Below are 26,143 nucleotides of genomic sequence, written 5' to 3' on the forward strand. Positions count from 1 at the left end.
AGGAATCATGTTTATTCTTCACGGTAAGGGCTGTTCAGGAACACTGCATGCCCACAGACTCATAATAAAGATGCAATCAAGTAAAGACACGGCAGGAGCGCCATCACATCTCTGGCATGCATACAGACAGGCTCTGTCTATCACCATCTCTGCGCCCTGCAACTAAACACTGACACTAATGAGCCAGCGTATTGACAGTCCTCCCTGTTCAGTACAATGGAAAACAGTGTGGCTTTACTCTGGTAGGAGTTCAGACATGTACACATGCACACTCACGCATACACACGCTTATGCACGTACATGTACGCACGCGCAGTGGCGTCACAGAGGGTCGCTGCTGACTGAAACACGCCACAGACGTAGACCATACGCCTCCCTTCAGTACTGCAGCAACACGTTTCAGGCTGGGGGCGAAACCTTTCTAACACAACATAAAATCCAAAGAAACAGCATCCTCTACAGAAAGCTGAGCGGTGTAGGAGACTTGTCAGACTTCACCTCTCACCCCCCCCCCCCCCCAACTCCAAACCCCCCCAGGAGACACCATGCTGAGTGAAGGGGAGGCACCTCTGCAGAAAGCTACCCCCTCATTGTGTTCTAATAGCTACCCATCTGGCATCTATTAGTATTACTGAGGGCAAGACAAGCGAAACGATTATAGCGGGCAGATCATAAAAATAAACATGTATGAACCATTTATTCTAGTTTTCCACATGCACTCATTTTGCACAGGGAAAGTACTCAAAGTGTATGATTCCATCCAAGACAAGGGAGGAAAAAAACTGTTGGATTACACAAGCCCTAAGGATTAATGGACTTTGATATAAGAAATGCTGCCATCCCCACCCCCCATCTGATAATCCTGCTTTTAATGAGGTATCAATCTTAACAGTCAATCTTTCTTAATTCAGGGAAAACTATTTGACTGCTATTCACAAATCATAAGAGCAATTATGTATTTGCCTCTTTTAGACACTTGGCTGAATATGTATGTCCTTCTATAATTTTTTCTTTTTTATACATATGGTCTATGCTACATTTGATCTCACCTATCAAACGGTTATAGTCCACATTTCACAGTTACACATTCTGTAATGCATATCAGGATTACCATTTTGAAAGCACAAAGCATTGTTCTGCAACCCTGCAAAATAACTTGGTTGTATACACCAAGCATCTATAAAACATCAGAAGGGCCGCTGACCTGGTGTGCTTGGTGTATCCAATTGAACCAATGGGTACATTGGCCAACAATGACTTTTGTTCCTATAAAAAATAAATAATTTCAGGACTGAATTAGATATGCTCTTCAAATGACAACTGCAAGGCAAACTGGTCAATTTTTCTTCAGAGAATGGTCCAAAAGTTTAGATTATCAAAAACACAAAGAGAGAGCAACCTTTGATTTACAACAGACATTTATTACAGTAAAGGACATACTCAGTGAGTTTATTCACAAAGTGCACCACCACTCAACAACATAAAACGGGCTTGAACTTTCCTCGAGCACAAACAAGTTAGGTTTGCCCCATTTTATGTTTTTGAGTGGTAATGCATTTCATGAACAAACCAAGTTAAGTATGTCCTTTACTCTAATAAACATCTGTTGCAAATCAAAGATTGCGCTCCCTTTGTAATTGAACTGTTAACCCTATCACATTTCCACAGTGTATAGCTATTGCACAGCTCCACACTACTTACTGCTTAAGCACTAAAACTGTTACACTCTTCCCACTTTTTGGTCCATGTAAAATGCAAGCGCTTCTGTTGCCTCGGGTGTATGCCAGAGTAAATTATCTAAACTGAAATACTCTACTAACATGGTAGCTTTAGTTCCACAGCGCTGATGGGTATTTATTGTATTCTCACACGTCTCTGTGCGGTCTAAGTACTCTGTCCTGATGAAGTTCGGCTTTATCATACCAAAGGCAAACAAGGAGGAAGGTCAGTACGCTGCAGCTTGACCTGGCTTGACCTTCACCATTGAGTAATGTTGATTTATAGTGCAGGTGAACTTGGGGCAAATCAATACATACCACGAAAAATTACCGACAAGCAGTCAGTGAATCTTATATTTATCTTATATATAGTCATATTCCTGTTTTCTGTTTTACCTCATTATGAAATGGCTCTCTGAAATCCATTTCTGCAAAACACATTCCAGAATCATAAATCATTTTGACAAATTTGTTTAATAGTTTTCATGCTCTCAACAGGCCTGTTTACATGAAGTCTTAATTTGGGAAAGCAGCACTTAACAGGTAATACACAGAGAGTGTATTGTAAGATAATGCACTGCCCCAGATACTGGCATCTGCAAAACATTTTTAACTCATCTAAAAACAAATACAACATAAATTTGGAAAACATAAGGGTTAGAAAATAAAACAGGTCAAACCTGATAGAAAAAAAACTGTCTTTGAGCATGCACAATTCCTGATGAGCATGCACAATTCCTGGATTCATTTATGCTAACATAACTCAGGATTGGAGGGTCTAGGTATCATATTTAAAATAAGGTATCCATTTAAAATAATGATGCTATTATCATGCAAGTTATCATAAGCGCTGATTTATAAATGGAGTTGTACATCAAATATGGTCATACCATGTCCTCAGCCATCAATAACAGATGTCAGGGACACAGATGTGAATCCAGGTATTCAGTGCACTCCAATTCTGTCAGAGAAAATTTGTGATTTCACCTCCAATCCATCCACTGATGTCAGCTGATGGCAGTAGTGACAAAATTTGCTGGTGACTGAGTATGAATGTAAAGCTTTGAAATGCAGTAACTTTACCCTTATTAGGTGCAATGGCGCCCTCTAGTGCATTTTCTGCCAAAAGCGCGTTCAATTTTTCATTTATTCAAAACACCAATTCTTTCAGATGCTTGCCCACTCAAATAAAAACAAAAAAGAAAAACGTCTTCATTAAATATTTTAATGACATTGTGTAAGACTGAACAAATTATAAAAAACTGCCATACCACAGACAAAAAACATTTGAAAAATGTGCACTTCCAAAGGCTCACTTCACACTTTTGAATGAAACCAGTCCCACAACACTGAGAAAATGAAGATAAGGAAAATAACACAAAATCTTTGATTTAGTGAATAACAAACATAAATATAATACTTATATTATAGACTACTTACCTGCAATTTCACTCTTCGCATAACAGTGAATAGGTGATATTGGCACATTCTGCAGTTCTAACATAAATCTGTGAGTTCCGCATTTACCATCACACATTTACTCTACACAAACATTAGCGCAAGCAAACACCAATTAAAACTTTAATGGCTTGCCACTGGTTGCTCAGCCAATACCTTAATCAAGAAGCTTACATTATGATCCATTTATAAAGCTGCATATTTACTGATGTAATTCAGTAAAAATGCCTGTTCTCAAGGTATGACTGCATAGCTGCCAGGGAATCAAAGCAGCAGTCTCTGAGTTACAATTCCCGCTCCATACCTCTAAGCAGCCTTGACGTACCTGTGACATTGCAAGAAGCTGCAATATGAACAGGCTTCTTATAAGTCTCTGTAAGAGGGAAAACGGGCACCACTTGCCTCCTCTGTACTAAACGAGGTTAGGTACGCTGCCCCTCTGTTTGGTGGTGAATGCCCCTCAAGCAGAACTCGCCTGTGCTCCACCCCCTTACAGAACAGGTGACTTGAGGCAGAGGGTCCGATGACCTCAATGCAAGAGTCCAGTGGAATCAAAAGAATATCATTGTATAAGGCATTTAAGTCTCTGCACAGGTGCAAAAGCTTTTTCTTTTGGTGTTCGTCTGGGCTCCTGTAGTCGATCCGCTGAAAGCGTAGGGCGGACTGCCTGGTCATCACCAGATGTTCCAGCTCTGATTTGGCACTCCGTACTGAGGAGGACCGCCCTTTCCCCTTCAGTGTTATCAGAGTAAGATCGCCCACCTCCTCAAGACCCGCATCCACAAAGTACTTACTCAGACAGCGGTCATAGTCGTCGCTGTAAAACTTCTGAATGTACCTGAGAGTATTGGTATCCACCCATATAGAACTCTCTTGATCATCGCCAGAAGTGTCCTCCAAAGAACCCTTTAACACATCTGCTGACTGGTCATCTGTTCTCGACCCCACACGACGATCCCTACCTGTCCGGGCTTGTCTGAGCAGGTCTTCTCTCAGCTCTCTCACTGCCCTGAAGGGCCCCTCTACTGTGACCCTTCCCTTAGACGGCAACAGGGAGATTCTGACTGACCGGTGCACGGCCTGCAGATCCTGGATCAGTTTGTCGTAATTGCTGAAGAGCGACAGGTCCACTTCAGCCCGCACAAAGAAGAACACCTGAGACATCAGCAAAAGGACATATTTTATCAAGGCTGTATGTGCTGTCTTGAGTAGGATTCTAGTCTGACAAGATGGATTAGTTACGCTTTTAATGCCCCTGAGGGCTATTATATGAAAATGATCAGTATTTTACGTGTGTTATTTATTAACTACCAAATTGCAACTTAAAATTCATTGAGTTTGCTGGTCATTGATAAATGATGTAATACCCATTAAAAATATCCAGTATGGTTGGGTTTTTTAACCATACAGTGTGCAAACGACTTTTAGATCACAGCCATTTAACAAAAAACATGGTAATGTGTGTGTCAATGAACACAAACTTAAAATATACTTACATCATCACTAAATTTGAATACAGTAAGGGCATACTCTTTGGGGAACTCCTTGTCTTGCATTATCTGTTCCTTCTTAAGGACCCTCTCAGCATCTGTAAAGAAGAAATATTGAAAACCAAGAAGCACAGTTACCCGTAAAGAGGAAGGTAGTTCTGCAACCTATTGAAAAAGTGGCAGAGTCCCTTAAAGAAAATATTAATTTCTCTATAGATGCTGCTTGATTCTGTTGAAATTGTTTTAAAGTTTTTGTTTAACGATTACCTTCGATGTCTTCGAACGTGATGAAAGCAACACCCTTATAGTTTGTAGGGTATTGGATTCTAACCACGTCTCCTCCGTTACTTCTGGACCTTTGAAAGTGAATAACCAGTTTGTCCGCCATTCTACTAGATGTTAATATCTCCGGTACACCTGAGACCACAACAGTCCGGGACTCTTCCGACTGGTCCATCACCTGACGCATCACACGGAAACATTTAAAATAATCAACAACGACTGTGGTCCAGTTATACTGAAACCAATTCGGCAAGCAACGTCTGCGTAGCGAACTCAATTGCCTGAAATGTTAAAGGAATACGCGTTAGTGCTGGCTATAAGGTTCAAATAAGTAATGATGCTCTGCCAGTACTACCTAACTGGCTTCGATATCGCTATAGCTAAAGGCAAGTTTTATCTAGCATGTTAGAGATAGTGAGAATCTGAAACTGAAAGAAACAAATATTTACTTTTTAGACTAAGCACCACTCCAGTTCCAGCTAACTAGCTAGTCCACGTACTTTCTATAACTGAGCGTTAGAAGCGTTAGATTCCGGGAGAACGGCGACCAAGGTGACAAGACGTATACATGAGAAACAAGTGGGAATTGTAGTCTTTCTATCTGTTTCCCTACTTCTTTATTGTGATGGAGAAGCTCTAACAGCAACTTAAGAAAATTACCGCCACCTATTGTGTCGGAGTGGATGTGACCAGCCAATCCTGTCAACCAAGAGGACTGTATGGCTACGTCACGAGAACTGAAACATCAAAAATGCAGTACATCAAGAAATCACCTGCTCCGCTCTTCTCCAATCACCTGCTCCGCCCTTCTCCTGAAAGCGTGTAAATAAAAGCTGCTGATCTGTGCATACGAGGAGCAAAAGAAAATAATGCTCTCACTGAGATACCTCGCCAATATGCAGTCGTTTTCTGATTCAGCCTTGTTTGAGGTATGTTATATTGTTACATGGTTTGTGACACAGACGTGTATCAACAGATATTTCTAAAAATGAGTCAGGGACACAAGCAATGATCTATACATGGAACATGCTAAGTATACTTTATTATGTTCCTATTCAAGTCCAGATAATTTCCCCAACATAACATAATAATACATAATAATACAGGAGTTTCCATACAGATGTAAATACTTATGACTGACATTACAGATTTAAAACTTGTTTTCTGAAGCATCAACTTCTTTCATACAGATGGCAGCAATGTTTCCTGAATAAACTCCTACATTAAAAAATGTCCATCGGAAGGCATTTAGAAAGAACATCAGAAACCCATTTAAACATTGGCTTGACCACGGTAAAATAACACTATTGTCTATATATATAAGAACATGTAACAGAATAAGAGTTAAACCTTTTGATGCTTGTATGAGCGTGTTGCCTTTTCGTGATGAAGTGCATCATGAATCAAATCTGTGAGAGCACCTTTCAGATCAATGGAAGCGCTGATATTAAACTCAATGGTTACTATAAGTGTTATGTTCCACCATAATGCAGCCAGAGCCAGAGTCATTCACTCTAGGTCTCAGGCTCTGTGGTATCTTCAGTGAAGATGGCCTCAGCATTCTTCCCCCTGGATAGATACTTGATGTTCTCCACCTCTCCTCCATGGCTGCTGGGTTTCTGGAAGTGGATCTCCAGGAGGTCCTGCTGGTCTTCCTCCTCTTGGATATCTTCGATGCCACTCAGCAACACAGTCCGCTTAGACACCCCGCAGAAAGTCTGAAACCAGATACAGCAGGTCAAGCCCCCCAACAGCATACAACATGTTCAAACTTCCTATTCTAATATATTTTCTGAAGATTATACAGCCAACACAACATCATACTTGAATTAATAAACAAAATTATTAGAAAGTTATACTGTGAAATGACATATCACATTTGGCAAGCACCTGGGGATATATTTACAATGATAACGAATAAGGAAAAGACTGCACTTGCAATGGACTTGTTCAAGAATGAGACCCAGACCTTTCACTCTCACCTGAAACTTTTTTAGCTGGTATTCAAAATATGGATAGATACTGATGACAACCTCACGACTGGCATCTACATTATATTTCTTCTTGAGGGCCAAATTCTCTGCAACTGAAAGAGAATTTGAATTTTTAAAATACTTTTCAACACACTAGACAAAAATTAATTGCACTGCATCTAAAATGCATCTAAAAAACTAACAAAAAGAATATGACAGAATTCTAAATCTATAACAACACTTCCTTAAAATTTCATATTAAATAATCAACCACAAATATTATCCAGCAACAGCGTAAGTAGCAATCAATAGAAGCTAATTTTGAATTATATTTACAGTCATACTCATTTCCTGTTTAAACACTTCTTACTCTTATTTTTACTTGTTTAAGTATTTAAACAACAGGAATACATATGATACTGTAAAAACATATCTGTAGATGCCATACAGACCTCCAGTGTTGAGAAAGACAATTTGTCCCGTCCCTGTATCCTTGTTGTAGACCACTTCTTCCACCTCCCCTCCTCCTTGGCTGGGCTTGGAGAAGCTCGCTTCCAGGCGGTCCCTCATGCGCTCCTCGGGCAGAACTGGTGGGGCATTGGAGAACTGGATCTTCCTCTTAGAGACATTGAGGTGCACCTGAACAGATGAAACAGATGTAATATGAAAGCGCGGTCAGTTACAGTCACCGTGATTACTTTGGTAGGTTCCCTCATTACTGCCTCCCTAGTGGTAAAGCAAAAGCACTTTGGGGGAGCTACTCAGTTCCTCCATGGTAGATGTGTAGATAATAGATCAGAGATGTTGTATCCAAACCTCAAATTTCACTGTGGGCTCCAGTGATACACAAGAGGGCTTCACATCCATCCTCTTGTTTTCAATTGTCACTGGGCACTTGGCCTGCTTTAGGATTTTTCCTGCCACTGGAAAAAGTACACCCAAACAAAGTCAAATTGAGTTTTGGAAAAAAAAACCACTTTGAATTTGTACTAATATTTACAAAGATACAGACTAACTGTGTTCCTAAAGGATGACCTTTTGAACCATTTCAGCATTTTTATTCACATGATAGCTTTAGGATTAACACCAAGTTAAGTAAAGGGTCAAGTAGTCTGATCTCAGATCAGCTGTTGGGGACAGAAAGTACTCAGAGTCAGGCAAACAGAGGTGCAAATGGACATGCTGGGTCCTGTACCTTCCTCTTCCTCAAAGGTGATGAGGGCCTGGCCACCCTTAAGGGGAATTAAGGGCCTTTGGGTAATGGTGAACATGCACTCAGTGTTCTGACAGTTCTCTCTACTCTCCTTCTTCTCCACTCCAGTGAACACCACTTTCTTCACAGGGATGTCTGCATTAATCTGGGGGAGGGGAGAAATTGATACATTGGTAGTGTTCTATGGGCCACCATTCCTTCATCTACTGACTCTCTTTCATGACCAATGGCAGTTCCCCTAGAAATGACTGCTTACCTTGAACTTCTTCTGGAGAGAGGCATACTCTGCCTTTTTGTTTTCAAGTATCTTTTCATATTCCTTTAACTGGTCCTCTAGGGCCCTGTTGTGTTTCTCAAGATCCAAGATTTTGTCCTTAAAAGGCATACAGTAACAGGACATTGACAACATTAAGAATAAATACATCTGCTGCATAAGATATGAGTCTTTGTTTTTAAAAATATTAAAGTGTGCTACTATGCATACAGATTTTTTCTTACATTCTCCAGTCGTGTTAATCTAAATTATGGAACAAGGCCTTACTGAGGAGGGGAAAAAAAGAACTACACCTCTAGTCCTTCCTTCATTTTCTGTGAAGCATCCATTCTCTTTTTCTGAAGTTCCATAAGATCTAGAGTCTCTTTCTGGGCTTTTCTCTTAGTCTCTTCTGAGTCTAGTTTCTCCAGGAGCAGCCTGGATTTCTCTTGGTCCGCTTTTTCAACCTTCGTCTAAATTAGGAATAAAATGAGAAAGTTCATTCAAGAGGAGAGAAATCCTGGAGAATACTGACAAAGGCAGGGGTCCGTTCTATAAAACGCCCCCTGTCTGATCAGAGATATTAAAATCAAGGCAACATCTTTGAATGGACATACAAAGCATGTAAAAATCGTCCTTTGAAGTGTGTTTGCTAAACTTATGTCACTTTTTTCAGGGTTCATTTTCAAATACTATCTTGCTTTTTTCCAGAGACATTTGGTATCAAGATGAAAACAGTACAGCTCCAATCATTGTTTCTTAGCACTGGCCCTGGGGACACTCTATATGCAGGATTTAATTTCAGTTGAGATTTTTCTTGGTTGTGATTTATGGTGTGATAAAAGAGTATTGATCTGAGTTTTGCCACCATCTGAGAGGTATCTGCTGTTGCTCCTTTGTGAGAGAAATATGTAAACAAGTAGGTGTTTGTGCAAACAAAAACATATTTATTAACGTATTTATCAACTTTTCATTAGAGCCCCTTTAAAAATTAGTAGTACAGACAGGTATTCAACTGATCTTATTGGTCAAGAGGAATTTTGTTTAATTTATTAATCCACCTTGTTATAGCCTACAAAATTTAACTCAAAGCCTAGTTACCCTTCATGAGGACTACTGTCTCATGATTTTTAAAAATGGACAGACATAATCTAAAATGAATACTTACTTGTACCCCTTTGCTGCTAAAATGCACCACCAGCAACACTTTCCTCTCACAAAGTATTTATGGCAGAGCCATCAGATGTTATGTAGAGATCAGTACTCAATCAACAGCTTTATTCAACATAATTAAAATCAATCAGGACAGGCTATACAATTGTGCCCCCTGTACAATTATTATTCTGGGAATGTTTCTCAGTGGCCTGTTACCTTCCATTGTTTTAGTTCTTCCAAGGCCTCGGTAAACTGCTTCTGTTCCTCTAGAGACAAACTGCCGTTGTGTAGCTGTTTAATAAGTCCAGGAAAAATGTGATTCATCAGGGATTAGAGTTTATTGATTATTGATTTACTGATTTATTGTTTTTTGCTTATCACAGACTTTTATACATTATTACAATTTAACCAATTTAAAGTCATTGTATACGACGTAATTGTAACTGCGTACAACGGAAAGCCATATGTCAACCGGTTTAACTTATTAGCCTAACAACTGTTCCTCTACCCATAACCATATTCAACTAGCTTAATCATAGTTGCCACCAAGTAAACAATAACATATGAACAATATTTTGCTTTGCTTACCACCTCACGGGATAAGGCATCTCCAGTTGAAGCCATAGTGAATCAATCTCTACGGAAATTAAGAGAAAACCATTCCATAAATTGAATAACAAATAAACAGGTATATGGCTCAAGTCAGTATAGCCCACTTTTTTACCATTGGGAAGAGAGGGTTCGGGTGCAGAACCTGACAGCATTTGTGGAAGTTCAACTTCAATATTCTGAAGAGCCGAGTCCTTTTAAATCGGTTTGTAGCTATTCATTATAAAATTATATGTATTTCTGAGAGTGACACTACGTTGGTACTATGTTCAGCAAAATGCAAAATGTTCAGCCTCTCTTCTAAGGACTATCATGTGAATTGTGTCTGCCGATTGCCTCTTGCTTCTATGAAACGCAAATATTGTTAAATAATTAATTAAATAAATAAACAAAATGAAACTATGTATGATCTAAACTAGCAAATACATCAACCAATAAATAGATAATACAGATCCACCCGTTTAATCCCCTTGGAGATGTATGCGATTTACATACGTTGTCTGTATTATTACTTACATAGTTGAGTATTTTGGAGCACTGCTACTTTTAACACTTTTCCAAGTTCAAAGTTTTCTCCTACTCGTCATTTGTTTCTTTTCCTGTCTCTGCCGAGAAATACAGGATCAAAATCGAAAGTTACTTCTATCTCACGCAGCCAAGGCAGACCTATGCGTTACAGGTTTGTAAAGGGGTTTTCCCAAAAACAAGTAGTCATCCAAACCATCCATGGTAATTACGATTTTAAATTACCTAGCCATAACGAATCGAATGCAGTGCCTGTGGCTTGAAAGCAATCAGAACCATTACGGGATTGTGAAGGAGACACTCACCTGCAGCAGGGTTGTGAAGGACTAAACACGGTTCCGCGAATTTAGTGTCATTTGACTGAACAAACTATTTAAACAATCAGCACTGTGTCATCGAAAAATACATTCGTTTTACTTTCGCTTCAGGGAAGGCTGCTCCGATATATCAGTCTTCCGCTTTTTGATCAGCACTTATTGAATTATTATTGTGTCCGAGATGTAGGCCTGCATAACATGCCATACAGTTGTCATCATGGCAGAGAAAACGTTGATTTTGGACGGTCTTCCTGACGATCTTGCTTCAGTGAAGTCAAAATTGGATTTACATTTCAAAAATAAAAGAAAGTCTGGAGGGGAGATACTGGAAATTCGAGATTACCCCGGTGACAAGAGAAAGGCACTTCTCGTTTACTTGGAAGATGAAGGTAATTTGTAAACAAATATGAAGGGAAATAAGACATGTAATACTGAAAGTAAAACGCAACATTACGCCAAATGTTCGCGCTACTCTTGTGTAAACACTTAAATGTGATCTACAAATTGTCCTATATGTCAAATTCTTCAAAAAGCAATATGTCGTCAAATTGTTATGCTTATTTATGTTCAGTTTATGTCTAAAATAATTTCTTTAAGGAAAGGAAGTACAGTTGAACAAAACCATTGCTTCTTACTAATGTAGACAAGAACTAAAAAGTTGGGTTTCTTTCACTTGTACAACCACCTGAAAACAAACAATGAAACTTATAATTACAAAACATATTTCGTTAAGAATAACAATAGTGATTTAAAGGGAATCTGTGTCACTTTTTCAGCTCTGAAGAAAGTGTTAGAAAAAAAAATCCACAAGGTCGATTTTAAGGCTTTGGGTATTCAAGACCTTAAAGTGAAACTACCAGAGGAAGATGATGGCCCCAATGTGAAGGGAATCAAAGAAACGCCTCTCCTTCGCCCTCGTCTGGAGGAAGAGACACTCACTGGAAAGTCTACACACGTTGAGGAAAAGGTACTTACCTAATGAATGCCATCAGCTAAATGTAATCATTCTGCAGCCTGAAAGAAAGGGTTGTTATCCCTGAAGTGATCTCAACATTAGTTATGGTCCTAAGTCTGTTGGTTTACTTATTACCTACTTACTTATTGCAACTACTTAGACCTAATGTGTCTTATTTTGTATCAGTATCACTCTGTATCACTCTGACACATAACTATGGGCATTTTTGAATATTTACCTGTCCAGATAAAGATAAAAGTTAAGAAATACATTAGAGCATGGAAGGACCCTTACGAAGACACACATGCAATGGGTTACAAACATACAATATCAAAATCTGGCCTGAATGATGCCCCGAAAATAAGCATCATATTGTGGTAAAGATCTGAGTCAGTCGTGCCAGAAGTCATGTTTATTTAACATTACATGACCCAATATTGATTCAATATAATCTGCTGAATAAATCTCAGAAAGCAAATGCATTTTAATGTATTTTGCCTGTTTTTTTTTTTGTTTTTTTTTTGTGTCTGATGCAGCATCCAGTGGTGTTTTGTCAAAAAGGTATGTCTGAATGCTTCATTTTGTTTTTCAGACTTGAAAAATGGTGTCAACACTATGAATACTTATAGTGTACTCAATACAAATGATCATAATTTATTATGTTTAGGGATTTTTTATTGTTATTAATATTAACAGCCTTACCAATGGAAACCTACTGTATTAATGCATTATTTATGAGTATGTTAACTATGTTACCTACAAAAGTTGGTATCTATTCTGATACCCACCTGCTGACAGGTAATAAGATGACTTACCTGATGGATGCCAAGCTGACTGTTCAAACTGACCTTTTTTTATCAATCAGGCTGAAGTTCCTTTACATAATGAAACATTGGTATTGGGTCAAAAAGGGTACACCTAGTACTGTTCTGAAAAGTAGTTCCCCTTACTATGATTATTTAATATGTGCATATAACTGGAGAGAAAACATGCCATCATCTTTAGTTTCATAGATAAAGGCTTGACAACAAACCCTAGTGAAAATGCTGTTGGATGTATCAAAGTTGGTAGATCTTAAAAGACAGATTCATGAAAGTTGGTATGTCTAACCAAAAACCTGACGTTAATTTTAATTTTGTGTAGAATATCTCAAGGTGTCTTCTAAGTAACAGCGAATCGAAAGAGTCACATATATGATTGTGAAAGCGATTGGTAAATACATTTAACACGTGTTTTTTTTTTCCAGACTCGCAGAGAGATAAGAACGATGACAAGGCACACTCGCTGATTGTTTACAGCGTTTGTCCAATCACAGAGGAAATTCTTCGGCTATACTTTGAGCAGTTCTCTGATGACGTTGATATCAGCATACTTGGAAATAACAGATGGGTTCTCAACTTGGCCAACCAGTCAGGTAAGGTACTTTTTCAAGCAGGGAATAGAACTCAGGTCTGTAAAGAGAGGGGTGAAGGCCTTTTGTTTGTGTTGGCTGTTCTCTTGACAGTAAACCAAGGTGGGGAATTTTATTCTAAGGTGTTCCATACCTTAAAACAAAGCAAAACATATAAGCTAAGCTTCATTTTGACTTTACTAGTGACACAGCTTCTGTCTTTGTTATGCACAGGTCTGATTGCTTATCTTTGGTAGGGATAAATTACAGTGTTCTGGAATATTACGACACAGCTGACTGCTGGGAAATAAGGGAGGATGAAGGAAGAAGGAAGTCCCCATAAATGATTGGCATAAATGCAAAATCTGGCAACACTTCAGCTCAGTTCTGTTTATGTCTCTCACTCTTTTTCACATTACATTAAGCATACATTTTATGCATAGTACGTGTACTAAGATCTTCAATATTCCTTTGAAATGGGTCAAGGTACAGTAAGTATGTAAGTATTAGTCCTACATGGACCCTGTCCCTTTGGGAGACTACCAGGAAGATTTATGTAGGACTCTAGATTTCCATGTCAATCAGAAGCTCTTCTTGGCCATGTTTCTGAATAGTAAGCCTGTAGTTTTTACTTACAAAGTTGTTGGCATTGTAACAGCATTCTCTGCCTCTTACATGTGTAACAGAGAACTAGAATGCACATATGGGTTTATAACATACGTATTTCCACCTTTTCCCAAGCTTTATCTTTTTCCCAACAGTGATGATTACATATATGGTTAGATTATTTTGATTATTGGTGGACAATCTATGTGGCCCTTAAAATGGTGACAGAACCCTGCTTGCATGCACTACCCCTTAGATGTGGAGAAAGTCCTGGCCAAGAAGGATCACACTCTGGAGGACTCCCCTATCTCTGTGGAGCTGTACGACAGAGAGGCAGAGAGCAGGTTTGACCCCCACAGGTTCATACTCAGTGGCTTCAGTGAGGACTGCAAATGCAGCCTCCTTTCTGTCTACATCAAGAGCTGCAGCAAAGGGGCCGAGCACTCCTGGGAGGTCCTGGATGATGGGGAGAGAATTGCAGTCACCTTCAAACAGGACATAGGTGGGTCTGGTACACCAAGGCTACCGCATGTGACAGTGGGTCATACAGCATTAGCTATTAAGCATATGAGTTTACACAGCCGAATGGCAATGGAACGTGGTAGCATGTGATTTTAAGTAAAGTAAGAAAATTAAAGTAATTGGTGTGCATGAAAATTCTATCAAGCAAAAGCCGATGACAAATGTGATGTTTCAGTGGATATTTCTATTCCCTGATGTGAACAGCCAAAACACTATTTAAAATCCCATACAGAATACTGATATGGCAGATAGCTCTATGTTATAATCATGTGTTCAATTTGTCCATCCTTTGTGCAGATGTAAATGCCTTTCTGAAGAAGTGCTCCTCCAAGAAACTTCAGAACATGGAGATCACTGCTTGCCGTCTGGAGTACACAGACTCCGTGTTGGTCGAAGGAAATATGAGTAACATCTCAGAGGAGACACTCAGCCTTTATTTTTCTAACAAAAGGAGCAATGGAGGAGCAATCAAATCCATAATTTGGGTCAATAAGGCAAAGAGTGTGATCATAACCTTTCAAGACTGCCATGGTAGGTGTCATGGGGGTTTTCATTCATTCATTCTGGTTTTCCAGTCACACTGTCTGTTTCAAACATTCATATTCCATTTCCATGAATTCATTTCATACTCGATATCAACATTACTTACAGTTTTGTTTAATACAGTTACTTATAGTTTTCTTTAATAAACATTTTTTAAGATGTGCAATGTGTCTCTGTTCCCTTTCACAGTTGCACTCAGAGTGGCCAAACAGAAACACAGTCTTTGCAGAGTCAGTCTGTGCACGCTGCTGTTCTACTCCAGTCTGCAGCAAGCCTTGACTGGGGAAACACCCACTCTCCCAAATTTTCCTAGTGAAATGATTATTCCTGTGGATGCTTTTCTCCTCGACTACATCAAACTGAATGAGGCGTGCAAAAGAGACTTTGACAGGATACTACAGGAGGTCTACGCCAGCATCTCCCTTGAAGAGCCCCATCAGGTGACGCTCCAGATGACAGTGGACAGAGAATCTCTGCTGTTGCACCGCTTGGCTCACACTTGGAAGAGGAATGCCAGGCAAGCAATAGAGACCCTGCTAGAGAAATACAGTGTGATTATGCTGATGTCAACAGAAGAGGTCTGGGAGAGAATCAAGAGTAGGTGCCTCAGTCTCAGTTCCAGTAATGCCAGTGTGTCTTACGAGAGCTCAAAGCACAGAATTGTGATAGTGGGACAGCAGAGTGATGCGAAGAGGATTTCAGATGAAATCCAGGCCTTGGTGAAAAAGGGTAAAGAAGAGCTGGAAGTTGAAATGAACACCATAGAGAGGAAGATCCCTCTGGACAGCAGGGAAGAGCTAGATTTTTTGTGGAACTTAGTGTCTGCCAAGCTTAAAGATGTTAAGGCTTCGAAAGATGAGGCAAACCTGACCTTTCACCTCAAGGGCCTCAGGGACAATGTGAGCAAAGGGGAAGGAATCGTCCAAGAGGCTCAGAAAGGTATAGCCACTCAAACTCTGAATCTGTCAGCTCAGCTCACAGAATTCTTGAAGTCTCTTGACCTGAAAAAGTTTGAGCGTGATCACTTTATACACAATCACATTTCAGCTGTGATTCTCAGCCGTGGCGACTCCTTCCAACTGCTTGCAGAGAACCATGACAGTCAGAAAGCCAGAAATAAAATAAAGGAGGTTGTGAAAGAAGAGGTAATCAACCTCACTCCTGACCAAGTAAAAGTCACCAAGGATGAGCAGTGGAGAGTCTTCTTTAATGGACTTAAGGAGGAAGTGGAATCCTGCAGTAATGTCCAGAATGTTAGCATTTTAGTGTCTGATGTGCAGATCACAGTGTGTGGGTTCTGTAATGTTGTGGCAGATGTCTCGAGGAAACTGAAGGGATACCTCAATAACAAAATGCCAGTGACTGAAGATGTCCCACTCAAGACATTGAAAGAGGTTGAATACATTGATGCTTGCATGCGACTGTCAGAGGCACCTGAAATCAAAGCTCTGGATGTCACCATACTGTCATCAAAAACACAGGTGTCCCCATGCCTGAAGGTCACTGCTGCCAGCGACAAGATCAAGGAGGCAGTGGCAGCTGTGAAAAAGCAAATAGCTGTGATTGTGACAGAGAAGCACACTTACTCCAAAGCTGGGGAATCTAAGGTGCTGCAGAAGCATCAAGCTGCTCTCAAGGCCAGAGCAAAGGAGTTTGATTGCAAGCTGTATCTGACCATTGAGCCAGCCAAACAGATCAACCCTGGTCAGAGCTACAGCTATAAAATAGCAGACTGCCTCACTTTAACTGTTGCCTTAGGGAACTTGTCCCAGCATACTGCTGCAGCTTTAGTTTGTCCACTGAGTAGCAACCTATCCTTCGATAATCCCATTGCCCAGCAAGTTCTGCAAGTTGGCGGACCTCAGATAAAAGATGTCTGTGACAATCTCTTGAAGGAAAGCCAAACTTTGGTAGCTGGGGATGTGATCATGGCCAACCCAGGAAAGCTCTCTTCCAAGGCCCTCCTCTTTGCTGCAATACCCACATGGGGCACTAGCAGCCACAGTGTCAATGGCCAAGCCCTAGAGTCAATCTACTTGGAGTCAGCCACCCTAAACAGCCTCCAGAGTGCAGAGGACATCCACTGTGTCTCCGTGGCGATGCCAGCCTTGGGGTGTGGCACTTTTGGTTTCCCCACCAGGGACAGCTGCAAGGCCATCCTGAAGGGTGTCACTGAGTTCAGCAGCTGTCACCAGCAGACACCCACAAACGTGAAGGAAGTGTTTGTGGTCGACGCGGATGTAAAGACTGTGGAGGAATTCCATGCAGTGCTGAAGGATATGGTAGGTGGCATTGCATGGATGAGCTTTTAAACATATTAGAAGAGGGCAAGTGACAGAGTGGTGCAAGAGCTACGATACATGCCATACAATGCATTCCTAAGCAATTTCATTGCTACATTCAGTGAAAGCTTATATTTAAATTATTAAGTAATTGTTAATTATTAATTATTCATTATTATTATTACTAGTTGTAGCAGTAGTACAAATAGTAGTGGTGGTGGTGTTTGTAGTTGTATTATCAAATAAATATTGTTTCCTTTCTGTTGAACAGGGATACCTAGGTGCAGCTGTGACAAACACAACATCATCTGTAGATTCTGCAAAGAAAACCCAGCAAGTCAGTCCTCCACCACTGTTACCTAAACCGGGAGCAAACCTGAAAGGTAATATTTTATTTCACAGTCTGTTGCCTTTGATCTTTGTACATAATGAATAATGGAAACTATATTCTCTTACATTCACATGGTCTTTCATTTTCTCTGTGTTTGATCCATGGTCAATAGTGATGCTCGGTGGGGTAACGGTACTTCTGAAACAGGGAGACATCACGAAGGTGGCTGTGGACGCCATCGTAAATTCCACCAACACGACTCTGAATCTAGGCACTGGTAATGTCTCCATGTCTCAGTGACATTACAACATTTGAACTTTATAATGATTAAAATGGTGCATTTAGCACACCCTGGATTATCATTTTCCTTGTTTCGAAAATGCTGAGGATAAACTGGATTTGTGTAGTTCTTCTCATGCTTTAACGACCATTGTGGAGACTGTGGCTGTATGTTTGTGTGCATTTTGTTAAAAAAAAAAAAAAAAAAAAACACCTGCAAATGAATTTCTGTAAATATGGCAATATAGAATGAATTTGATTTTGTTCCACTGCTAGGCCTATCAGAAGGTGTGGTTATTCAAAGGTCGACAAACCTGCCTAGAAAGTTCCTGCAGAAAATAGGTCATAATTATGCATTCATCCCCATTATACCAATCATTTGCAGGAGTCTGAATTGTAGTTTCTGTCTCTGCTTTCATCTCTGAAGGTGTCTCTGGAGCCATTTTGAAGGCAGCAGGACAATCTGTTGTAGATGAATGCACCAAACTGGGTAACTTGTACTTTTGAAAAAAGCCTGTTGATCATGAATGAATCATTTTCTTTGTGAACTTAATATTATATTATCTTCATCCTTTATCTATTTAAAGGGTTTAGGGCTAGGACTTGTAATGTGAGATGACATCATGACATGTTTGCTGCATCCAACCAGACACTTTTTCTGGTTTAACATTCTCATACTCTGTGTGAACATTTACAATAATGGAAAATGGTATGATCAAGGTTTGGTAATTCCTCATGGAACAATCCCAGGTCTCCCTGAGCTTTCGCAAGTTGTACTTGTACTGACACAGACTGTCACCTGTTTGTTCAGGTACCCAGAAAGCAGATGGGGTGGTTGTCACTGGAGGGGGCAACCTGAAGTGCAAACACATCATTCAGATGGTGGGGCCAAACAAGACCGCTGACATCACCGCCTCCATAGAGAAGGTTCTGAAGCTTTGCGAGAGCAAGATGATAGCAACCATGTCCATCCCGGCCATTGGAACTGGTGAGTCCACACCTCACCTATGGACTGGTTCCATACAGTGACAAAGGGGACCACAACCATGTGAGATTCTATGAACTTAGCGTAAAAAGGAAATTGTGTTATAGTTTTTGGCCATTCACATTATTTTGGCTCCTGACTGGATCCCATTAACGTGGGCCACTTAACAATCAAACTGCAAACTCGTGCTGTAGAATATGCATGTAGATGCTCTGTCTTTCTTTATGTTAGTGCTTTAGTAGTGGTATAATATAAATAGAACATTGTTATTATGTAATTTTAAAGGAGTAACGCTGGGGATGGGAGACTGAGGCTTCATGGAACCTCACTTTGAGGAGCTACCAGATGCTGTAACCCTAACCCTAATCTTATGCTGTAAATCATTGTAAAACCTACAATAAAAAAACAAAATACTATTGTGTTATTCAAATCTATCTATCATTGGTAGCACATGGTAGCCCTATCCACTTTGGTTTGTAATGTCCCATTCTCCCATCACTAATTAACACCATTACACTGTACTGCATCCCTACAGGAAGAGGTAACATCAAACCTGAGCAGTCCATTGAGGCAGTGCTGAAGGGACTGGAAAATCATTTATCACAGACCACATCCTCCTGCATCAAAACCATATTCATAGTGGCCTTTGATCAGAAGGTTTTTGACTCCTTCTGTGATTACTTCGCTGAGCGTAACCAACAACCACGTCAAAGCAAGCAGGTTAATATCTTTATGTACGCATGTACATCCATTGCGTGTGCTCTTAAAAATGGGGTAGGTATAGCTGATGTAGGCTATAAAAACCAAGGCATGCACATATTTGTTATAGTCATTGCAGATTTAAAAATCAGTTATTCTATGTTTCCATTAAACGCCTGCCTTGTCAATGCCTTGGGTTGCATTAACATCAGTCTCATTTTTGATTGGGTTTTTATTCAGGCCAGCACTGGACCTCCCTCGGCCAATGTTCAGTCAGGGTCCACACAGCTCCCTGATAATCAAGGTTTGTTGTGTATGTTTAAATGTATAATGATGTGTTGGGAAAATTGCAGCCATAAAGTGTCTGATATTTCTGTAATCCTGCTGTTTTAACAGAAAGTTTGTGTCCCATCATTAAAAGTAAAACAAATTAATGTGGAATGAATGTTTTTACATTCTGTATGTTTGTTTGGTGTGCCTTCACTATCATCACCAATAATAAATCTCTACAGTTAAGATCCATGACGTTAGAATAGAGGTTAAGAAAGGCAACATTACCATGGAAACTGTCAGGGGGATTGTCAACACGACAAACAAAGAGCTCAACCTGAAAGGAGGTAGGTCCCTGTTTGTTCTTGTCAGTGTAAAACGAATATGTATGTTCCGTTAGGTTTATACTCACATCTGAACTGCTATCCTAATTGCTTTTTCATGGATCTCCATACACCCATGGGATAATTGAATGACAGATCTTTTTGATGTTGACTTCAGGGGTTTCAGGAGCTATATTCAGAGCAGCAGGCCAATCAGTGGAGGAGGGGTGTAAAATGTTTGGTGAGTTTCGAGCATATCAATTTCGGAATGGTTCGCCTTCAAAATTTAAAGTGACAATTTTTTTACTTCCAATGTTTAATCTTTTGCAAGGCAAAGATGGGGAGGTAAAATGTAAGAAAACATGCATTGACCTCTTAAGCATCCTGGCGAGTTTTGCTCATATAGCTGAAGAATGCGGGGAGATGGCTTGCCATCCATGAGTGGGTGGCGTCTCACCTGTCCATCTCTGTGTGTTCAAAGGCCCCCAGGGGGTCGATGGGGTCGTGGTCACAAAAGGTGGGGCACTTCAGTGTGACTTCATCATTCACATGGTGGGGCCCCACTCCACGGCTGCCGTGACGTCCCAGGTGGAGAGGGTGCTGGAGCAGTGTGAGAAGAACCAGATCACCACCGTCTCCTTCCCTGCTGTTGGCACAGGTGAGGAGTATACCTGTCCACAGTGCTTTTGCCATAGAAATCCAGCTAAGGATTCACATAAATTATGCAGAGATATCTGATTCCAGATTCACATAAGATGCAACATAGACGTGAGAATAGAAGTCTAGTTTCAGATTCACCCAACAAATGCTGCCAAAATAGATACCTGAACCACATAACGAAATACCTTACTGCAAAAAAACATGCACCAGCTAACTGCTCAACTGACACATTACCCACAATTGCAAATGATACCTGAGCCCTCAGTAAATATCCGCCACCACAATAAATGTCGTTTCATGAGAAAACAAAACTGTTGAAGGAATTTTTAATATATTCCATGAGACTGTGCAGAAGCAAACCTCAATAATGGGATCAGTATGCCTCCTCAAAATAAACATTGACATTTTTGATATATTGTAAAATTAGAGGTGGATTCATATGATCTTTTTAAATAGACTTATTGTGAAACATTTCTCACTGCAGGTGGTGGTGGCCTGAATGCCGTGGATGTTATCACTGCGATGCTGCAAGGGTTCGACAATCATCTATCACAGCGAAATTCCACTGTGCTCAAACTGATCTACATCGTTATCGACCAAGACAAAGTGCTGCAGCAGTTTCTGCAAGGGCTCAAGCAGTGGACCAAAAGGGTACTGTACAGGAGCAATGTTGAAGAAACTCTTGAGATAAGAATAACACTTGAAGTGTTAAGTCACTGAGCAAACATCATTATCCAGAGCAAATAAATTGCATGCATGAATGTTTAACCATATATAAATGTATATTTGGATAGGTTTGTACACACCTGATTAAAATAATGGGGAACATGCATTCAAATACATTTTGATCTAAGGACTTATGATGAAATGCTTGAAATTTGTTTATAAATAGTGAAGTATGATTTTTCTTTACATTGTTGTGTTGTTTCATAGTTTTGATGTCTTTACTATTATTCTAAAAGAGCACAGTTCTAGTTGGAACATTTTTGTTTTATATGTCAACAAGTAATGATTCTTTTGGATTTGTGTGACATGCTTCTTACATGTATTCCAGGAAGATTCTGGTGATGAAGCAGATGATGAAGATGAGGATGTGGGTGAGGGTGAATTCACTGGTAAGGTTCTTTGAGGTCCTAGAATCCACAGATCTTCAGATAAGGTTGACTTAATCCTGCTCCATTTGTACTTAGCTCTTGTGAACAATTAAATAATTAAACATTTTTTTTTTCCCTGAAGGCAATATTGAGATATTCATAGGACCAATAAAAGTCAGAGCTGTATGTGGCAACATCACCGAAGAGAGGACTGATGCCATTGTGAACAGCACCAATACCAGCCTTGATTTAAACTCAGGTCAGCCAACTCTAACATATAGAATGCTACAGCCATATTGTCTGCTTCATTCTGATATTAAAAAGTCTGCTTGTAGATTGGACCCATCAAAACCCCTTTGCTACCACACACATGGATTGATTTATCGTAATCATGGAATAGGCATTTGATTATTTGATTACCTGTGTGTTTTCATTGGCAGGTGTATCTGGGGCAATACTTAAAGCAGCGGGTCAGACAGTTGTGGATGAATGCAAAGCTCTAGGTATGAAACTGATTGTTGCTCTGTTATGCAGAGGACGTTGGGAGTTGGAATTTTGCGTGATTTAAATAGTTTGATAGTTGTGTTGTCTTTTACTGAAGAAACTGTTGCTTTTATTATGTTGACCAGGGACACAGCCAAGTAATGGGGTGGTAACGACCAAAGCAGGAAACCTCCATGCCAAGCATATTGTCCATATGGTTGGGCAGACCAAGGAGAAAGAGATCACTAATTCCATGTACGACGTTTTAGTGGCTTGCAATAACATCAAAGCACAGTCCGTCTCATTCCCAGCACTGGGGACAGGTAAGTACATGAATATCCTGAGTGCATTATTTATTCAGTGACATAATCAGCAAGATCCCTCATTCCACATATCCTTCCTCTGTAGGAGCAGGAAATGTGGCTGCCTCTCAGGTGGCTAACGCCATGATCTACGCCATTGGGACCTTTTTGTTAGACAATCAGAATCCATCTGTCACCACGATTAACATTGTAATATTCCAACCAAAGATGATGTCTGACTTTGAACAAGTCATGAAGAAGTTCAAGAAGGTCACACCCAAGCCTGGTCTGGCTGGTATGTAATACATGACATGTGATCCATTGTAGAACAGCAATAGGAGTATGGGGTATGAGTATGGTTATAATTTTTGCAAAAAGCAGCATGGACATTGTATGATTAGGATCCCTGGCTAGATCAATTGTTTGCAAGAAAACACAGGTGATCAACTGAACTCGTCAAGGGCATCTTATTTTAAAAGTAGAGCACAAGGTAACATGCCCTTTACACTAATAGGTCATTTTTGCAGGGTTTAAAAAAGGACTGTTGCACTCCTTTATACTTTGTGGCATCCTCTAAATCAATACTGTGACTTTTTTCCACAAATACAGTCAAGCAGGATATAGCAATGAGAAGACACACCAGTACGACTGCAGTGGTTTAACAGGACAATGTCAGTTAATGAATGGTACAGTTAGGAAGGGCAGATCTGGATATTTTTTGTACAAATTAAGTGATGGATTAATGTCATGCCCACAGCAGCAGCAAAAACGCAGACGAAACTCCCTTCCACGTTCTCGAACCCAAGCCAGTCCCAAACCATTTCCAATACTCCAACCCCAAGCCATGCCAGCGCAGCAGCAGGAGTGACCTTACCCATCACAGTGGCCGAGGTTTACGGATCCTCCCCGGCCAGCCTGGCCCAGGTGAAGAGGTGCCTGGATGAGTTGATCTCCGAGGAGTGCACCAGTGAGGACGTGGTCAGCGAGTACCTCCGCCTCCTGAAGGATCCCGAAAAGCAGGACATTGCCGCTGCCAGTCAGAGGCACCAGGTCCACATTCAGATCCTGGCCGACAAGGTGACAGTGTCGGGGAAAAAGGATGACGTCCTCTCAGCTGTGCTTCAGATCAAAGACTCCCTCCAGAAGGTCCAGGAGAGGCAGAACCGAGAACGTGAGGAGAAGAGGATATGGGAGACTGTTCGCTGGAAGGCGGAGAGACTGGACCAGTGGACAGACCTGGATCAGAATTTCAACCACGACCTGGAGCTGGCCTTCCACAGGAAAGATAAGTGTTACACTTACCAGCATCGAGGGGAGATCTTCACCATGGACCTGAAGAACATGCTCCGGACAGACAGCAGAGGGAGAACCACCAAAATCAAGAGGACCCTGCTGACTGACTCCGATACAGGTAACATCACATAAAAGGCATTGAGGGCTGTATGTCTGTCACTGAACATCAGAAAAATGTAGCTATTGTGTTCTTCTGTGTCACTACCTTGATGGACCCTTTCTGGGATTGAAATGTCAACACTGAGGGGCTGGATCTATAAAAATTTGACCTATTAAAAGTCAAATGTGTATTTTACCACCACTACTGGAGAGGAGTGGAAATAATCATCCTTGTGTATCTGTATGTACCTGTACTGTTTTCCTCTGAAATGAAGAAGAAATTAAATTTTTTTTGTGCACAGATTTTGATGCTGTTATGTAATGAATGCGGCTTGGTGGAGCTGTGCACTTTTGTAATAGTAACAACTAAAGTGTAACTTTGTTTCCTGCTCTAGGTATGCTGTGAGTGACTGACACCCATGAAATATAGTTGATGCTATCTTGAAACATATTAGGATCTTAATTGTGATCAAAACTTGGTGTGTGAAATCCCGTAATTCCTTTTTCATATCAGCTGCATTACTATTATTCTTTTTCAGCTATCATTCAGCCACCACCAGCATGGACCAAAATGGGTGACAAAGAGATGGACATTATTTTACTCTCACCGAAATCACAGGAATTCCTGAAAATTTCAAAGGAATTTGTGCTGTCCTGCCAGGTCTTTGTACAGGAAAACAATAAGAACATTGAAGTAATTCAGGTAAAACAAATGATTGCCATAGAATCCATTTGCTTAGGCCAACTAGAAGTGAAATCTCTGCACATGAAAGTTACGAGTTCCAGGAATGAGACCTCCACCAACACCTCAATTGCTGTTCTTTTATCATATGTCTCCAGATTCAGAGAATACAGCACCAGGAGCAGTGGCAGAGGTATGCAGTAAGGAAACAGGCGGTGGACAAGAAGTATCCCAAGAACAAGAATGAGCAGTTCCTCTACCACGGGACAACCAAGGACATCTGCCAGAAGATCAACAAGAATGGCTTCAACCGCAGCTTCTGCGGCAGGAATGGTACAGATGATTCAGTTTCCCCCCTCAAAGAGTCCAGTGCTTCACTCACTCTCTGTACACAGACATGAAATTACTTTTTAAAGTAATTCTCAAATACCATCCCTATGTTAATGTTGTACATTAAAACAAGCACACAAATAAGTGATAAGTTACTTACGTCTTCTAAGGGCTATTAACTTTTCCAGGACTTTCCCCAAAGGTTTATTTTCAAATGCATATTCACTTTGTAAGATATGAGAATTACTGGTTAGCCATAGTTAGGGGTACATGTTTGCTAATAAATTCGATAAACTGCTGAGTTTTTCAGAGACCAGCGCTGCTGTTACACTTACTATTTAAAACCCGAGTGATGAACATGAACACATTTTTGATGTGTTATGCACAAATACTAAACGTGCCTTTGGGTGTTTCCAGCCACAAAGTACGGCAGCGGAACATACTTCGCCAAAGAGGCCTACTACTCATGTCACGATGCCTACTCCAACCCTGACGAGAACGGTCATAAGTATATCTACAGGGCCCGCGTCCTCACGGGGATGCCCTGCCTGGGACAGCACGGGATGAAGGAGCCCGCTCCCATCAACCCCAGTGACCACCAGGCAGGCCTGCACGACTGCACTGTGGACAACCTGCAGAACCCCTTCATCTTCGTCATATTCTGCGATTCCGGCGCCTACCCCGATTACCTCATCACGTTCAAGACGGTGTGACAAACAGGACAACGAGAAAGAAGACATCACTCTGACACTGCAATACTAGAAATGAATCAAAAGTGCCGTAAAAATGGTGTCTACATTGTTCTAATACAGTGCCAGTCAAAAGTTTAGACACAACTTTTATTCTTTTACTATTTTCCACATTTTAAAAAATTATGAAATAACACAAATGGTATTATGCAGTTTTAAACAAATCAAAACTATTTTGTAATTTAGATTTTTTTTTATTATTTAGATAAAACAATTTTAGAACATTTGCCACAGACAGCTTACACATACACATAGCTTTTTTAACGTATTTGT

General features: G+C 40.4%; 3 protein-coding genes across 6 annotated transcripts in view; 1 reads left to right on the plus strand and 2 right to left on the minus strand.

The window, feature by feature from the left end:
* The window catches only part of LOC118789296 (RNA-binding protein 43-like), a 45,497-nt gene extending 40,047 nt beyond the window's left edge, over positions 1-5,450 (minus strand). Inside the window, exons 1-4 of the mRNA XM_036545640.1 lie at positions 5,398-5,450; positions 4,934-5,126; positions 4,673-4,764; positions 3,652-4,331 (exon numbers count right to left, since the gene is read on the minus strand). Coding sequence (XP_036401533.1) covers positions 3,652-4,331; positions 4,673-4,764; positions 4,934-5,123 — 962 coding nt within the window. The 5' untranslated portion in view covers positions 5,124-5,126; positions 5,398-5,450. The remainder of the gene's footprint in view (positions 1-3,651; positions 4,332-4,672; positions 4,765-4,933; positions 5,127-5,397) is intronic.
* Positions 5,451-6,236: 786 nt separating this feature from the next.
* On the minus strand, positions 6,237-11,046 carry LOC118789472 (N-myc-interactor-like). 4 transcript variants are annotated; one of them, XM_036545908.1, is made up of 10 exons: positions 10,982-11,046; positions 10,134-10,179; positions 9,759-9,833; positions 8,702-8,860; positions 8,391-8,507; positions 8,117-8,279; positions 7,738-7,844; positions 7,374-7,560; positions 6,931-7,034; positions 6,237-6,666 (listed from the first exon to the last, which is right to left on the minus strand). In XM_036545908.1, the coding sequence occupies exons 2-10, from the start codon at positions 10,164-10,166 to the stop codon at positions 6,463-6,465; spliced, it is 1,149 nt and encodes a 382-aa protein (XP_036401801.1). In that variant the 5' UTR covers positions 10,167-10,179; positions 10,982-11,046; the 3' UTR covers positions 6,237-6,462. The 4 variants fall into 4 exon arrangements, with proteins under 4 accessions (XP_036401801.1, XP_036401798.1, XP_036401800.1 ...); XM_036545905.1 differs by having other exon boundaries at positions 10,131-10,179; XM_036545907.1 differs by lacking the exon at positions 10,982-11,046 and adding an exon at positions 10,668-10,747.
* A 154-nt stretch (positions 11,047-11,200) lies between these two features.
* On the plus strand, positions 11,201-25,947 carry parp14rs3 (poly(ADP-ribose) polymerase family member 14-related sequence 3). The gene is made up of 26 exons (XM_036545904.1): positions 11,201-11,382; positions 11,770-11,960; positions 12,485-12,509; positions 13,195-13,362; positions 14,201-14,446; positions 14,764-14,997; positions 15,199-17,291; positions 17,563-17,674; positions 17,795-17,899; positions 18,329-18,391; positions 18,713-18,889; positions 19,422-19,606; positions 19,826-19,889; positions 20,098-20,202; positions 20,357-20,419; positions 20,660-20,836; positions 21,323-21,489; positions 21,893-21,953; positions 22,075-22,191; positions 22,373-22,435; positions 22,562-22,738; positions 22,824-23,012; positions 23,475-24,128; positions 24,649-24,812; positions 24,950-25,124; positions 25,539-25,947. Exons 1-26 carry the CDS (start codon positions 11,211-11,213, stop codon positions 25,832-25,834), a joined length of 6,243 nt encoding a protein of 2,080 aa, XP_036401797.1. The 5' UTR covers positions 11,201-11,210; the 3' UTR covers positions 25,835-25,947.
* The last annotated feature ends 196 nt before the right edge of the window (positions 25,948-26,143 follow it).

This window comes from Megalops cyprinoides, chromosome 14 (genome assembly GCF_013368585.1).
Source record: "Megalops cyprinoides isolate fMegCyp1 chromosome 14, fMegCyp1.pri, whole genome shotgun sequence".
Lineage (NCBI taxonomy): Eukaryota > Metazoa > Chordata > Actinopteri > Elopiformes > Megalopidae > Megalops > Megalops cyprinoides.